Source organism: Chlorocebus sabaeus, chromosome 22 (assembly GCF_047675955.1).
Source record: "Chlorocebus sabaeus isolate Y175 chromosome 22, mChlSab1.0.hap1, whole genome shotgun sequence".
Lineage (NCBI taxonomy): Eukaryota > Metazoa > Chordata > Mammalia > Primates > Cercopithecidae > Chlorocebus > Chlorocebus sabaeus.
This window is the reverse complement of record NC_132925.1, coordinates 94,381,339-94,398,568: the sequence shown is the minus strand read 5'-3', so window position 1 is coordinate 94,398,568 and position 17,230 is coordinate 94,381,339. Positions and strand designations below refer to the sequence as shown.

At 38.6% G+C, this 17,230-nt stretch overlaps 1 protein-coding gene across 3 annotated transcripts in view; it reads left to right on the top strand.

The window, feature by feature from the left end:
* The window catches only part of LARS2 (leucyl-tRNA synthetase 2, mitochondrial), a 160,739-nt gene that overhangs the window by 27,255 nt on the left and 116,254 nt on the right, over positions 1 to 17,230 (top strand). For all 3 annotated transcript variants that reach the window (XM_007983923.3, XM_007983925.3, XM_007983924.3), the window contains 2 exons: positions 1,028 to 1,119; positions 3,499 to 3,559. In XM_007983923.3, coding sequence (XP_007982114.3) covers positions 1,028 to 1,119; positions 3,499 to 3,559 — 153 coding nt within the window. The remainder of the gene's footprint in view (positions 1 to 1,027; positions 1,120 to 3,498; positions 3,560 to 17,230) is intronic.

The following is a 17,230-nucleotide window of genomic DNA, read 5'->3' as shown; positions in this document are numbered from 1 at the left end:
AACTTCAGTAGCTGGGCATGGTGGCACACACCTGTAATCCCAGCTACTTGGGAGGCTGAGGTGGGAGAATTGCTTGAACCCAGGAGACACTCCAACCTGGGTGACAGAGTGAGACGTTGTCTTGAGGGGGGAAAAAAAAAGAAAGCGATGAACTTCAGGAAGAAATGGGTAGTGGGCCATTCAAAAGAGTGTTGCCTCAATCAGGAGAGAGAGAGATAGAAGAAAGAAGTGTGAAACTCTCGTGTCTGGAGCAAAATGGAGCAGGGTGCTGAATGATGTACATTAAAGAGGGACTGTGTGCTGGATTCAGGCAAGCCGTGAGAAAGGGACAGGCCCGGGCCACTGAGGAGGGTTGGGATGGACTTTCTTAGGTCTGGGTAGAGCTGGGACTGCCTAGAGCCACCAGTGTGGTCATTATACATGTCCTCTGCAGCGCTGTCCAGTAGCGCTTTCTACCATGATTTGAATATCCAATATCTGCACTATCTGGTTCAGAGTCCAACAGTCACATGTGTCTGCTGCATACTTGAAAGGTGGCTGGTGAGACTGAAGAACTGCATTTTTAATTTTATTTAATTTTAATTAAGTTGAAATGTAATAGCTATGTGTGGCTAGTGGCTACCATATTGGACAGCACAGTTCCATAAATGAAAAATACTGACATGATGTGAGCATTTTGAAAGCCTATACTATATATATATATTTGAAACTGAAAGAAACTCTTTATAATTTCAGAAAAACAATTTGGGTTCAATATAGAGACTATAGAAAAGAAGAAGCAAATAAAAAGTCCTCATGAAAACACTTCCTCAGAGATAACTTATTGGTAGTTTGGCATATAACCTTCTAAATTGTCATCTGTGGTTAGGTCATAGGTAGCCAGCTGGCTGTCAGATGCATAACCTGAAATTATCCAGCAAAGGATAAGGCATGTTAGCAGGAGAGAGTGCTGAATTTGCCCTAGAAGAGAATACCAACGGAGTTCTTAGTGATTTGCCATGGTTGATGTTTCTCTTCTGGGTCCTAGGTCATCAACCCCATGGGATGGGATGCTTTTGGATTGCCTGCTGAAAATGCCGCAATCGAGAGGAATCTACATCCAGAAAGTTGGACACAAAGGTAAATGTTAACAGGCATGCATATTCAAATACTTGCATACAAAAACCTTAAAAAATTTTTTTTAACCTGTTCATAAAAAATAGAAAGCAAAGCAAAGCAAACACTACAGCTTACCAAGAGATAAGTAGGATTGTATATACTGGTGTTTGTCTTTTTTTTTTTTTTTTTTTATGAGACAGGGTCTTGCTCTGTCACCCAGGCTGGAGTGCAGTGGCGCCATCTCGGCTCACTGCAAGCTCCACCTCCTGGGTTCACACTATTCTCCTGCCTCAGCCTCCCGAGTAGCTGGGACTACAGGCGTCCGCCACCACGCTGAGCTAATTTTTTTTGTATTTTTAGTAGAGATGGGGTTTCACCATGTTATCCAGGGTGTTCTTGATCTCCTGACCTCATGATCCACCTGCCTTGTCCTCTCAAAGTGCTGGGATTACAACCCTGAGCCACTGCGCCCAGTTAACACATTGTATCCTTATCTAAGAAATATTCAAAGAGGGTTTTGGATATTTATTCATGTGTTCATTTTGATGCTTTGTTATTTACAGTTATTTTTCCTTTGAGTATTTACATTTGGTAGGAAAAAGAGGGTTGCATTTGTTAAATTTCTATAATGCTTCTGGTCTTCTTGACCATAGTTTTACTATATCCAAATGCTACATTATACTTTTCTCTGAAAATTCGGTTTATTTTTTGCCTTCACCATTCAGAAGCAAGAGGAACTTAGGCATTCCATGTAGAAATATATGGCCACTTTATTCTGGGTGTGGTTTTCTCGAAGGCGGAACACACTGCGAATCCCTCCCAAGCCTCAGGCTTCCACTACACATGGGCCAGCTGTGCTCTTTCCTCTCCCTCCTGCTAAACTCCTGAGGTCCTCACCCTAGAACTTGGCAGAGTCCTCTGGGACCACTGCATCAGCTCATTTCACAAAGGCCTGGGACCCTTCCCCATGCCACCCCTTAGAGAGACAGAAGGGCAGTTCTAGGGCCTGTACCTAGTGTCTCTTACCTCTCTTTGTTCTAGTTTACCCAAGGATACATTGTAAAAACGTCTACTATACTTCTGTCCATGCTATGTCATCCAGGTCTCTTTTTTCTTCCTAACCCCTAGCTTCTGCTTTTCTAGTAATGTTTAATTCTAGATTAATTAATTTTATCACTAGATTTTATCTAGTGAGTAAAAAAAGAGGAGGAAATGATGATTCAAATAAAGTGGATCAAACATGGCTTATGTTTGATATAAGCTAGACCAGGAGTTGGCAAACTATGGCCTGTGGGCTAAATTTGGCCTTACATGTTTCTGTAAATCTGTGTTTTATTGGAATGCAGTCAAATCCATTTGTTTACATATTGTCCATGTCTGCTTTCGTGAGACAGTTGCAGGGCTGAGTAGTTGTGATAGAGATTGATTGGCTCACAAAGCTGAAAGCATTCATCATCTGGCTCTTTTAAAGTTTGCCAGCCTCTCTACTAGGGAATAGTTGTTAAGATGATGGCCCCTGAGCCAGGCTACCTAGGTGCAAATCCTGCCTTCCCTTCTTGCCAGCAGATCACCTTGAGCAAATTACTTAACTTCTCTTTACTTATCTGTGCTTCAGTTTACTTATCTGTAAAAGAGGGATAGTCATAGTTCCTATCTCCTGTGATTGGATGAAGATTAAGCACATCTCTGCAAAGTGCTTAGCATAGGGCCTTGGATTAAATAAGCTGTCATTAGCTAATCAGAGATTACACAAAGGACTTTTTCATGGTTTTTCATATTTTTAGTCTGCTAGAAACTAAAAGAGGATGCAGTAGAAATGAATTAGTCCTTTTTGTTTAAAAAAAGAAAGAGAAAAAGATTTATTTTTTTATTCCGTGTTATATTATAAGTTGGTTTACCCGTTTATCTCCCTATTTCTCAATGGTGGATAGTTTTAGGTTGTAGGATTTACGTTTTGATTAACAAAGCAGTGTGGTTTCTTTTGGATTCCCACAATTTATACATTAAGCCTTTTGTTTTCAGCCACTTTTAAACTTATAAATGCTTGGCTTAAATAATATGGCTTAATTGCTTGCAGAATATTGACATCTGGATGGCCCAGCAGTGCACATCTCAAAGGGGTTGCCTATTTGAATGGCCAGGGGAGGGGGCAGTCCTCAAGGCTAGAGACCATTGTGGTTTCTAATGGATTGTGTGTGTGTCCAGATAATGGGTGTCTTCTAATCTGTTGGTATTTTTTGCTGATTCTTAGTGGTTGATTTTTCTGCTGGGGAAAGCAACACTTAAAGCCCATTTGTGTAATTTAGACTTTTCAGTTTTCCTTTACGTTCTCAAAGTGTAGTTTGTGTATGGCTTTAATCCCCCCTCTAAAAACCAAACCTTTTTCCCATTGTTTCACAGTAATATTAAACACATGAGGAAACAGCTTGATCGACTGGGCCTGTGTTTCAGCTGGGATAGGGTAAGTCAACTCTTTTTCCTGAAAGGTCATCATTTTAAGGACGGTCCTGATGGCATGGAGCACTCCTCTTCCTCTTTGAGTTGGGAGAAGGCAAGGGTGGGAGGCAGGAAGCAGGAGGGAAGGATTAGCACTCCTCAAAAAAGTGTCCTGAGTGGATAATTTGCTTGAAAACAAGTAATTTTCTGTGGGATTAAACTGAGAGTTAACTTCCTATTTAACTTTAGAGTTGGCCATGATTTCTGTGTGGCAGAAGCTTTGCACAAGGATTTCTCTAGTTCTAAGCAATAGTTCTAAAAGACTGTTGGAATCTATGTTTAAGTGATTAAATATCAATCCTTCTGGTCCTTGTGGTAAATAGACATTGATTGACCATTTATTTATCTTTTGTTCCAAGTTCAGAAGTGAGGCTCATAACAGCCCATAATTATTCTGTCACATGTAATCTTTTGGTGTTAGACACTTTCAAACTGTACATTAAATCAGTGGAGAATTCCAGACCCACCAGGAGTTCATGGAAAACCACCCGGCTGTTTGGAACACTCATGTATTGCAAACATATTGTGAACTGGGCCCTTCAAAGCTCTGGCCCAAGGCCTGCCCTTTAGACATTGAAGAATAGTCTGTTGGGTAGGACGGACTGTTGCTTGTCTCCTCCACGAAGGGCCCCTTCCAATGCCACAGTTCCTCTTAACATCCTATTTACTCCACAAAGCAATTGGGATTTTCATTGCTGGGCCTGTCAAGTTTGTATCATTTTCTTTATGAGAAGCAGGGGAACAAATCCAAATGAGGGCTCCTCATCCCTCCCCCAACAATTTCTTAAATGATTGAAATTTGATGAGTACAGTGAAAAAGAACAAAAGTCAAACACATTTGAATAAGCCCTAAATTATTATTTCCTCACGCCAGAGTCAAGTTGTCCTGAGGTGCCAATAGGGAATCGCTCATAGAAGATGAAATACAGTCACAGGCAGAGAGAACTGAGTATTGGCCAGAGCTCTTCCAGGATGAAGAGTGTTGATTCCTTGAGGGCAAAAGTAGACTCAGTAACCCTCTAGAATGATAACTAGCCTAGTCCTGCACAGGCATATCAACCACAAGTGACTTAAAAGTTGTTAGATTGTTTTCCTAATCCTCATAGAGGATTAGAAAATACAGAAAAGTATAAAGAACATATTGTGGCTAATTTAACAATTTGCAGTCTTTTATTTTGGAATTATAAACGTTTATATAATTTACAAAGTTCAAATCAATATGCATATATTTTTTGTCTTGAACATTTTTATATCTCATTAACTATTTGAAAAAGTGACTTTTTATGAATATATCATAATGTATTTAAGCTATCTCTTACTATACATTTAGATAGGTTCTAATGTTTCTCTATTATAAATGCAGATTCTCAATCCTTCTTGTGCAAATCCAAAGTCCAGAAAGTTCTGAAAACTGAAAGTTTTTTCATAATTTATTTGACTGTAAAACCTGAACTGAACTGGTATTTCTCACTAAAAATGAATATTCATATATTTTACTGTAAGAATGGTAAAATTACCAAGTAATATCCCAGACCTAGTTAGATAAATGCACTATTTTCTTTTAATTTCCAAAAAGATCTTAATTCTGAAGCACATTTGGCTGATACCATTTCAGATGAGGGATTTTGAACCCCTATTGCAATGATGTAGATATAGATCACCACTTCTACTACCATTGTCTGTTACTGAACACTTACCATGGGCCAGGTACAGAGTAAGTATGACCTTATTATCTCTTTGGATCCCTAGAAAGCTCTAAAAGTCAGATACTTTTATTGACATTATTTTATTGCTGGTCACCCAAGTGGCAAGGCTGGGCTGATCCATTGGCCAAGTTATGACTGACGTGCTCCTCCCCCACACTTAAGGGAGAAATCTTAGCGCAGATGATCCTGGACTTACAATGGGGTTATCCTAAATTGAATAAGCCCATCCTACACTGAAAATATTGTAGGCATGTAATACATCTAACCATCATAGCTTCACCTAGCCTACCTTAAATGTACTCAGGACACTTACATTAACCTCCAGTTGGGCAAAATCATCTGACAACAGCCTCTTGCAGAGTATCGGTTGTTTACCCTCTTGACTGTGTGGCTAACTGTGAGCCGTGGCTCAGGGCTGCTGCCCAGCATCTCAAGAGTATCATACTGCTTTCTACTGAATGCATATCTCTTTCACACCATTGCACCACTGTAAAGTCGAAAAATTGTTAAGGCAAGCCATCATAAGTTGGGAACCATCTATATACATATTTTATTATTTCCTTAAAATGAATTCTCAAGTCAAGAACAATTTGGTATTTATTGCCAAATTATCCTCCATAAAGGCTATACAAATTTCCTTTCTGAAGTTATACAGTTGTTCTCATGTGTATTTCCTTTATTGTTAGTGATTATGAGGTTTTTTCATGTGTTTAATGAATGTTTGAATTTGAACGGGGTTTGTATGTGAATGGTCTAATCATGTATTTTCCCACATAGGTAGGAGGTGTTTGTCCTTTTTTTAATGATTTCTGTTACAAATATTTTTCCTCGGTCTGTCATTTGCCTTGCATTTTGTTTATAGTGGAATATTATTAGCATACAGATATGTGCTTAGAAAGACCCTCTTTGAGATAGAATAAATAACATATTTTCTTCTGATCCTTTGTGATTTAAGTTTTACACGTAACTGGAATTATCTTAGTATATGAGATAAGACAAGGAATTACTACTTTTTCTAAATCACCAGTTGATTTTAAAAATTTTTTCAAACAATCCTTTCTCCTTGTTGATTTAAAAGGCAAACTTTATAGTAGACCAAGTTATTTCATCCTATTATTATACACCAAGTTCTGTTTGTGTTCATTTGATCCATTTATTATTTCATGACTAAACTAGTTTTAATTACAATTGCTTTTAATACTCGGCAACAGAAGTTTTCTCTCATTGTCTGATATTAGCAGTGTCATCTCCACTTTCTGTTGTTTGTTTTTCTGATATGTTTGTCCATTTTAAAAAAAACTTTTAGCCTTTATTTGTTGACTTCTATTGGTACACCATTTATAGATATAATTAATTTTAAAAATTAAAAGATGGGCAAATATATGGGGGAAACTTTCTTTGGGGTAATTTGGAGTCTTTGTGTTTAATAGGAAAGTGAAAAGCTATTTGTATTTATTTTCGTAACTGGTACTTATTTTCTAATTAAACTTTTTAAAACGTAGTTTAAGAGTTCTTTTTTTGAATGATGTCTTGCCTTTGGATTTTGTTTTCTTTTATTTACAGAGACTTGAAAAATATCAATTCTATTATTCAATCTGCTAAAAGATAGCTTTAAGAGTGCTTTTTAAAAATAATTTGTATCAACATAAAAAATAAAACAGTGTATTTCTCTTGACCCCCTGTATGATAAGAAAAGTAGCAGGTAATTGACATTTCCCATTTTCTAAATCTATTTTCCAGGGATTTTTGTTGTTGGTTTTTATGGGGGTATATCCTGAGATGTTAGTCCTGATTTACTGTTTCATTGTTTTTGTTTTTGTTTTTTAAACAGAGTCTCAGTCTGTCACCCAGGCTGGAGTGCAGTGATGCAATCTCAGCTCATTGTAACCTCCGCCTCCTGGGTTCAAGCGATTCTTGTGCCTCAGCCTCCCCAGTAGCAGGGATTACAGGCACGCACCACTACACCCGGCTAATTTTTGTACTGTTGAAGAGACGGGGTTTTGCCCATGTTGTCCAGGCTGGTCTCAAATTCCTAGCCTCAAGTGATCCACTGTGCTTGGCCGATTTACTGTTACATTGCAATTTTTCTAATCATGTATCATTTCTTTTTTTTTTTTTTTTTTTGAGTCAGAATCTTGCTCTGTCGCCCAGGCCGGAGTGCAGTGGTGCCATCTTGGCTCACTGCAAACTCCGCCTTCCAGGTTCATGCCATTCTCCTGCCCCAGCCTCCCGAGTAGCTGGGACTATAGGCGCCCACCACCACACCCAGCTAATGTTTTTAAAATATATTTTGAGTAGAGATGGCATTTCACCATGTTAGCCAGGATGGTCTCGATCTCCTGACCTTGTGATCCGCCTGCCTTGGCCTCCCAAAGTGCTGGGATTGCAGGCGTGAGCCACCGTGCCCGGCCATGTATCATTTCTTAACCATTACATTTGATATTCGCTTCCAGTTTTACAATCATATTCATAGCAATTATTTAAATTTTAATGCTCTTTAATTTCAGAGTTTATGAGGAGATCTTTTAAAGGACAACTGTTCATTTAAAATTTTTTCATTTATGAACATTTTTAAAACTTTGTTTTAACTCTTGGTTTGGTGTGATCTTTGCCCAGGTGTCACAGGCTACTTTCATAACTAAGAATGACTGCTGCTTTTATCTACAAACAGCAACTTACTGGGATATAGAATCCTTCATTCATGATCTTTTTTCTTTCATATCTCTATAGTAGACTTTGATCTATTGTCCTTTTAAAAAATACTTACAGGCTCACAGGAAGTTGCCAGGATAGTACAGAGAGATCCTGTGTGCTCTTTACCCAGCTTTGCCCAATGATAACATTTTACATAACTGTAATAGAATATCAAACGAGGAAGCTGCCTTCGGTACAATACTGTTATTAATAAGTAGAGTGCAAGTCTTATTCAGATTTCACCAGTTTTTAGATGTAATCATTTGTGTCTATTTGTGTGTGTATAGTAGTATAGGTTCTCCTTAACTTACAGTGAGGTTACATCACAATAAACACATTGTAAGTTGAAAATATCATAGAGTTGAAAATACATTTAATACCCATAACCTAATGAACATAATGCTTGAGCCTACCTTAAATAGGCTCAGAACACCTATATTAGCCTACAGTTGGACAAAATCATCTAGCACAAAGCCTATTTTGTAATAATAGTGAATATTGAATGTTGAATATCTTATGTAATTTATTGGTGTTCTATTCAATGTGTATCACTTCCACAGTATTGTAAAGTCAAAATACAGGTCTAACCATTGTACGTCAAGGACTATCAGTAGTAGTAGTAGTAGCAGCAGCAGCAGCAGCAGCAGTAGTAGTAGTTCTACATGATTTAATTACATGTGTAGATTTATGTAACCACCACCACTTGATCCATTGTATTTTGATGGAGAAGTCTGAGGCCAGCCAGAATTGTCTCTGTTCATATAGTAATCTTTCTATCTGTATTTTGATGCTTGTTTTTTTATTCATTTTTTCTTTGCCCTTGCCATTTTCCATTTTTCATCAGCGTGTATCTCAGTATCAATTCATTTGCTTTAATTTTGCCTGGTGCTCAGTGACCACTTTCGATGCACAGTTGTAGGTCTTTCATTGTGACGGTTTCAGAGGAGCCCTTTCTCAAGAACACTGTCCATATACTCATTTCATTGTCTTCCATTGTTATCACTCTCTCTCATGATTTTGGTCTCCTTTTTCTTCTCTCCCTTCTGGAAGAACTTTTCATGTTTGCTTTTTATACCATTGATTCTATTTCTGTAGAATCAATGTGGTTTTCTATGGTTTCTAGTACAAATACTAATTTTGTATTTTTAGATTTATTATTATTTTTCCTTGTCTCATTCAGTTCCCATTTTTTTTCTGAATCCTCTTGGCCAGATGCTCTATTTTCCGTCTTGTTTTCCTATCTTATTTATCTTCATAGACCTTATATGTTCAGAAATTTTCCTAAATACTAGGAGATGCCCTTGAAGATTTATTTTTGTTTCCTGTAATAAATGTTTTTTACAACTTTGGTATGCTGTGTTCTTGTCTGTTTTGGAATCTTTTTGTAGGTACCTGTAGATTTTCCCTCATTTCCTGATTGAGGGGGACTAGTGTATCCATTTGGAGCTTTATCAGCCGGAGGGAGTGTAGTAGAAGCTGCCCCCTAAGGCCATTTTTCACTGAAACAAACTCAAAACGGACCTCACACTCTTCCCTGCAAGCCATGTGGGCTAAGAGAGATTTAGAGTGTGGTTATCCGCAGAGCTGCAGAAGAGTTTGTGAATGGAAGTGGTCAGCAGCACAGCCACATCAGAGCCATGCTCTGTTAGAATTTTTACTGGGACAGGCTTTTGGTGACTTCAGGCCCTTCCAAGTTTTGTCCATTAGTGCCTCATAGCCTGTATAAAGTAGGGTGGACATTGAGGGGTTCGTGATGTTCCCCACCATATATCTTTGCTTCTATTTCTTTCTCTCCATCATGTAATTTTCATCTGTTAAGAATCTGGTATTGCTGAATAGACAATATATAGCAGTATGTAGCTTTTAAGATGAAGGCTCTTGTCTGTCTTGCTTGCTTGTTTTCGTGTAATCACAATTCCATCATCAGACCTAAAACACTTAATGATAATGCCTTAGCATCACAGAATCTCAGTTCGCAAATTTCTCTGGTTTTCTTGTGTCTTTTTTTTTCTTTCTTTCTTTTTTTTTTTTTTTTTTTTATATTGTGGGTTTGATTGGCTGCACTTCTCTTAGCCTTCTCTTCCCATCGTCATGTTGTTACGGTAGTTTAGGAGCAGTGCTCTCTTTCCATCCAAAACATATAGACTCTGAATCATGTCTGCCTCAGTTTATTTTAAAAGACAGCATGATTTGTATGATTACAAAGTGAAAATTATTATTACTTCAAAGCCGTTACTACCTTGACACCTTATTTGCATAGAGGACTGGACCTCTGATAGGAGGCTTGAACTAATAACGAAGCCTCCAGAATAATAGAAAGACATTATTGTTTTTATCTTAAAAGAATTTAAAGAATAGCTTAAAACAAAAAGAACTTAAGGGCAAGTGAATGCATGAAAACTCAGTGGGGAAGATTCCCTTTGCAAGAGCTTGGAGCCCTGGTTGCCTTGACAACGTGTCACAGACACCCGAAGTGTTTGACCCACCCAGTCCTCTTTCAAGTGCTCACGGAGGTGAGACACTTTGTCTGGCAGACCTCCGGCTCTGGATGACTTGTTCTCCCTCAGAGTCAGAAATTAACCTTTTCCTAAAGGTTTGTCCTTTAGTTCGGAGGGGAAAGGCAGTACCTTTGTTTTAGCTGAAATGATGTGGCAGCTTACCTATTTTTAAGATGGTTGGTGTTGACACCTAAGGGGTAGTGTAGTCCGTCACCTTGAGGCCAGGGACCACATCTCATTAATAGATGGTACACTTGCAGTTGACCTCATGAGGAGCTGTGCCCGCTTTGTGCCAGTCAAAAAACATGTGAGATGTGTTTTTTATCGCTTCAGCCAGTTCTCGCAGTCTTCAGCCTTAACTAAAGAGGGATGTCTCCTGGGGCTGCCTAGCAAATGTAGCTATTCAAGGAAGTTACTTGTTTTGTCCGCAGTCCCAGCTGGTGGTCATGAGCCCAGTCAGGTCATCCCTATCAAGGATGCACACTCTGGCTAATGGAATAGAATTTCCTGATGTAATGCTTGTTGAGTGCTTTCAGGAGACAGGATCTTCGCTCATCTTGGAGACCTCAGTTTTGATGATGGATCTGGCTATTAACATTTGGTGGGCATGGTCTGTTGCCCCTCTCAGCTTCAGCTTCTTGCAAGGGAATGCTTCTTGTCATAAGATTAGGTTACTTTTTAAATGCCTTAGAAAATAAGGGTACAAAATCTCTCTCTTCCTGACTGAATCAGGCCTCCAGATCAGTCTTGTACATCAGCCAGGTACAACATTTGATAGAATGAGAGACCACAGTTATACAGATACGATGGGGTTTAAGTGCATCAGGAGCAGTATTTAAAAGGTCTTGAAGATGAGGTTGTTACTCCATGAAAACAACAAGGATTATTTTTACACATACTTATAGCAGTGGTTCTCAAACTTTGGCAAGCATCAGAATCACCAAGAGGGCTTGTTAAAGTGCAGATCTCTGGCCCCATCTTCAGAGTTTCTGAATGCGTAGGTCTGTGATTTTGTTTTTCTATTCAGAAAAAGGAACCTTAGGAATGATCATGCTTCCGAACGTTATTAGGTAGGAATCAAAGTACAGGCCCATTGTCAATTCTTTCTGACATAAGATAGAACATACATGAATAATGAAAACAAATTTCGGGAAAACTAGGTAATGTTTTGCAAGTACAAGACTTTTAATAACTTCCTTTTACTGTGAAATACTAGACACAAATAGACACAGCATAAAACATGCATGTATAACTTAATACATTGTAGTAATGTATAGCTACTACCTAGATTGAGAAATAAAACATCTGCACCCAGAGGCTCAACATGTGTCCTCCTGCAGTCACAACTCTGTCTCTTCTTTCTATAGGTAGCCACTATTCTGACATTTATGATCATTACTGCCTTTTTTTCTTTTCTTTCTTTTTTTTTTTTTTCCAAGGTGGAGTTTTGCTCTTCTTGCTCAGGCTAGAGTGCAATGGCATGATCTTGGCTCATTGCAACCTCTGTCTCCCGTGTTCAAGCGATTCTCCTGCCTCAGCCTCCCAAGTAGCTGGGATTACAGGTGTGCACTGCCACACCAAGTTAATTTTGTATTTTTAGTACAGATGGAGTTTCACCATGTTGGCCAGGCTGATCTCAAACTCCTGACCTCAAGTGATCCACCGGCCTCGGCCTCCCAAAGTGCTGGAATTACAGGCATGAGCCACCACGCCTGGCTATTGCCTTGTTTTTGATGTAGTTTTACCACTACATATGCATTTGGGTTTTTTAGTTCTTTTTCTAGGTGATTTTTAAATTATGGTAATGTTCACATGACAAAAATGTACTATCTTAACCTTTTTTTTTTTTTTTTTTTGAGATGGAATCTCTTGCTCTGTCACCCAGGCTGGAGTGCAGTGGCGCGATCTCCGCTCACTGCAAGCTCTGTCGCCTCCCGGGTTCACGCCATTCTCCTGCCTCAGCCTCCCGAATAGCTGGGACTACAGGTGCCTGCCACCACACCCAGATAATTTTTTTTGCATTTTTAGTAGAGACAGGGTTTCACTGTGTTAGCTAGGATGGTCTCAATCTCCTGACCTCGTGATCCACCCGTCTTGGCCTCCCAAAGTGCTAGGATTACAGGCGTGAGCCATCATGCCCAGCCTATCTTAACAATTTTTAAGTGCCAGTTCATTGCTATTAAGTACATTCACACTGTGGTGCAACCATTATCACTGTTCATCTCCAGATGAACTCCTTACCTACACATAGTTTTTAAAGTTATATCAATGGAATAACATAGTATGTGTTCTTTGGTGTCTAGCTTTAACTCAACACTTTTTCCCCTCTATTTTTTATTATAACAATATAAATTTTCAAACACTTAGAAAGATTGAAAGAATGGTACAATAAACATTCATATACCTTTCACCTAGATTCAATAATTGTTGCTGTATTCACTTTATCTCTTTTTATTTATAAGTATTTTTTATATATATATATTTTTTCCCCCTGAATTATTTGAGTATGTATTGCAGACATCATGGCTCTTGACCCCAAAGTACTTCAGCATTCCTATCTGAGTAAGTAAGAACTTTTCTTACACAACCACAATACCATTTTGAAAACTAAGAAAATTAACGGTAATTCCATAACGTTATTTATAATCCAATTTATATGGGAATTTCCCACTTGCCCCAAGAATGTCTCTTATAGTTGTTTTTACTATAAATAAGTCCCCTGCATTAGTTTTCTGCTGCTACCATGACAAATTATCACAAACTTAGCGTCTTAAAACAACATCAGCGTATTATCTGACAGTTTCTGTAGGTCAGAAGTTTGAGTGAGCTTGATAGGGTCCTCTACTAGGGTCTTACCAGGCCAAAATCAAGGTGTTGCTAGAGCTGTGGTCCTTACTGGATCCTCTGGGGAAAAATCCACTTCTGAGATCATTTAGGTTGTTGGTCGAATTCACCTCCTTGGCGACTGTAGGACAGGTCCGTTTCCATACTGGTCATCAGCCAGGGATTGGTCTTTGCTTCTAGAGGCTGCTTGCATTTCTTCTCAAGCCTTCCACATGGCCCCCTCAGCAGTGCATTCCCTCTCATGCTTCAGATCTCTCCCATTCCAGCCAGAGGAAGATTTCTGCTTTTGCAAACCCGTTTGATTACATTGGGCCACCTGGATAATTTAGGATACCCATCTTATTTTAATTACATCTACAAAATTCCTTTTGCCATTTAACTAACATATTCAGATGTTCAAGGGATTAGGGCATGAACATCTTTGAGATGGTGATTCAGCCTACCACATCCTTCTACTTTTTTTTTTTTTTTTTTTTTGAGATAGGGTTTTGATTGGTCGCCCAGGCTGGAGTGCAGTTTCACGATCTCGGCTAACTACAACTGCTGCTTCCTGGGCTTAAGTGATCGTCCTAAATAGCTGGGATTACAGGCACCTGCCACCATACCCAGCTATTTTCAGTATTTTTTGTGGAGATGGGATTTTGCCATGTTTTCCAGGCTGGTCTTGAACTAGTGAGGTCAAGTGATCCACCTGCCTCGGGCTCCCAAAGTGCTGGACTTACAGGCATGAGCCACCATGCCCAGCCTCTGTTTTTTTTTTTGAGACAGAGTCTCGCTCTGTCACCCAGGCTGGAGTGCAGTGGCGCCATCTCGGCTCCCTGCAAGCTCCGCCTCCTGGGTTCATGCCATTCTCCTGCCTCAGCCTCTCAAGTAGGTGGGACTACAGGTGCCGGCCACCATGCCCTAATTTGCTAAATTTTTTTTGTATTTCTAGTAGAGATGGGGTTTCACCGTGTTAGCCAGGATGGTCTCAATCTCCTGACCTTGTGATCCGCCCGCCTCAGCCTCCCAAAGTGCTAGGATTACAGGCTTGAGCCACTGCACCCGGCCCAATTTTTGTTTTTTAATGGTTGTCATGGACTGAATGTATCCTTCGAAAATTCATATGTTGAATCTCTAATCCCCAATGTGGTGATACTAGGAAGTAGAGCCTTTGGGAGATAATTAGGTTTAGATGAGGACCTAAGGATGGCATCCTTATGATGAAATTAGTACCCTTATATGAAGAGACCACATAGCCCTCCCCACAAGTCCCCATCTCTCCCTGCCATGTAAGGACACAGCAGTACAATAGACTTCCACAAGTCAAGAAGAGGGTCCTCACCAAGAACCCAATCGGCTAGCCCGTTGGTCTTGGTTTCCCAACCTTCAGAACTGTGCAAAATAAATATTTGTTGTTTAAGCCATCCAGTCTGTACTATTTTATTATAGCAACCCAAGCTGACTAAGATAAATCGTTTGTGCCTCCACTTTTTGTTTTCTATACAATTTAAGAGACTAATACATTTTAAAAAATTATTAACCTGAAAGCTGTTGTTGCAACTTTGGTTTGAAACTCCACATTTTGTTTTCTGCATAATTTAAGAGAAGAATACATTATAAAAAACAACTATTACTTTATGTTTTTGCACACACAGTGTATAAAGATGTAATTTTGTGACATCGATAACTGAAAAGGTTAGGGATGGAGCTGTATAGAGGCAGTTCATGTACGTTACTGAAGTTGAGCTGGTATAAATTCAAATGGGAATGTTATAACTTTTGGGTGTTAAATATAATCCCCATGGTAACCACAAAGAAAATAGTTGTAGAATATACACAGAAGGAAATGAAAAGGGAATCACAACATTTTACTACCAAAAAATCAGTTAAATACAAAAGACAATAATGCAGGAAATGAGGAACAAAAAAGCTACAAGGCATATGAAAAACAAATAGCAAAATGACAGAAGTCTCTCCCTATCAGTAATTACTTTAAAAATAAATGGCTCAAACTCTTCAGTCAAAAGACAGATATTGAAAAAATGTATTAAAGAACATGATCCATCTATATGCTGTCTCCAACAGAGTCATTTTAGATCTAAAGACACAAATAAGCTGAACGTGAAAGGCTGAAAAAAAGATATTTCATGCAAATAGTAATCAAAAGAGAACAAGGGTGACTGTAGTGATCAGACAAAATAGACTTTAAATGAGAAAAGGTTACAAAAGACAAAGAAGAGCATTATAAATAAAAGGCTCAATACAATAAGGTCTATTATAAGTGTTTATGTGCCTAATAATAGGCCATCAAAATAACTGAATCAAAAATGGACAGAATTGAAGAGAGAAATAGACAGTTCCACAGTAATAGTTGGAGACTTTCCTACCCCACTCTCAATGGATAGAACAACCAGACAGAAAATACGTAAGGAAACAGGGGACTTGAAAAACGCAATAAACAAACTAGGTCTAACAGACACCAGAACACTCTACACGACAAGAGAGTACACATTTTTCTCAAGTGCACATGGGACATTCTCCAGGATAAACCATATATTAGGCCACAAATTAAGTCTAAATAGGTTTTAAAAGATATATAAAGCATCTTCTCAGACCACAATGGTATGAAGTTAGAAATCAGTAACTGAGGGAAGACTGGAAAATTTGCAGATTTGTGTGAACAACACACTCTTAAACAATAAATGGATTAAAAAATCACAAGGGAAATTAGAAAATACTTAGAGATGAATGAAAATGAAAACAACATGCAGTCTTATGGAATGCAGCAAAAAAGTACTAAGTGGGAAATTTATAACTATAAATGTTTACATTAAAAAACAAAGATGTCAAACAACTTTACTACTTATGGAACTACAAAGAGAAGAACAAAGTAAACGCAAAGCCAGCAGAAGAAGGAAGTTGGTTCTTTGAAAAAATCAACAAAATCGACGGATTTAGGATTGCTGTGTCTTCTTGGTGATTTACCCATATATAATTGTATAATGTCTGTCACTAGTAATTTTCTTTGGTCTGAAGTCTATTTTATGGTATTGTACTATGAAGCATATATGAAATATTTTGTACTTTGAAGTGAACATGAAGTGTACTTTATGGGTTTTTTTTTTTTTTTGAGACGGAGTCTCGCTCTGTCACCCAGGCTGGAGTACAGTGGCCGGATCTAAGCTCACTGCAAGCTCCGCCTCCCGGGTTTACACCATTCTCCTGCCTCAGCCTCCCGAGTAGCTGGGACTACAGGCGCCCGCCACCTTGCCCAGCTAGTTTTTTTTTTTCTATTTTTAGTAGAAACGGGGTTTCACCGTGTTAGCCAGGATGGTCTCGATCTCCTGACCTCGTGATCCGCCCGTCTCAGCTTCCCAAAGTGCTGGGATTACAGGCTTGAGCCACCGCGCCTGGCCCTTTTATGATATGTTAATACAGCCACTTCTCTTAACTTACCTTATCTTACATTAAGATAACCACTCTTTTCTTTTGATTAATTTTTGCATACTATGTCTTGTCATCTTTTTACTTTCAACCCACTTACTATATTTGAAGTGGGTTTTGTGGAAATTGAAAATAGTTGGGTCATTTTTAAAATACATTCTTCCAGTCTCTTTTAATTGGCATATGTAGACCATTTACATGTAATATAATTATTGATATATCAAGACTTAAGTCTAGCATTCATGTGTTTTCTGGTATCTCCTTTTTTTGTTTCTATTTTCTTTTTCTGCATTTCTGTGAGTAACTTGAACTTTTTTTAGAATTCCATTTTGATTTATCTATAGTGTGTTTTAGTATCCCATTGTGTAGCTTTTTTATTAGTTGCTTAGGTGTTACATTATAATGTACTACAATCTACTGGTATGATCATTTTACCAGTTTAAATAAAGTGTAGAGACCTTACTTCCC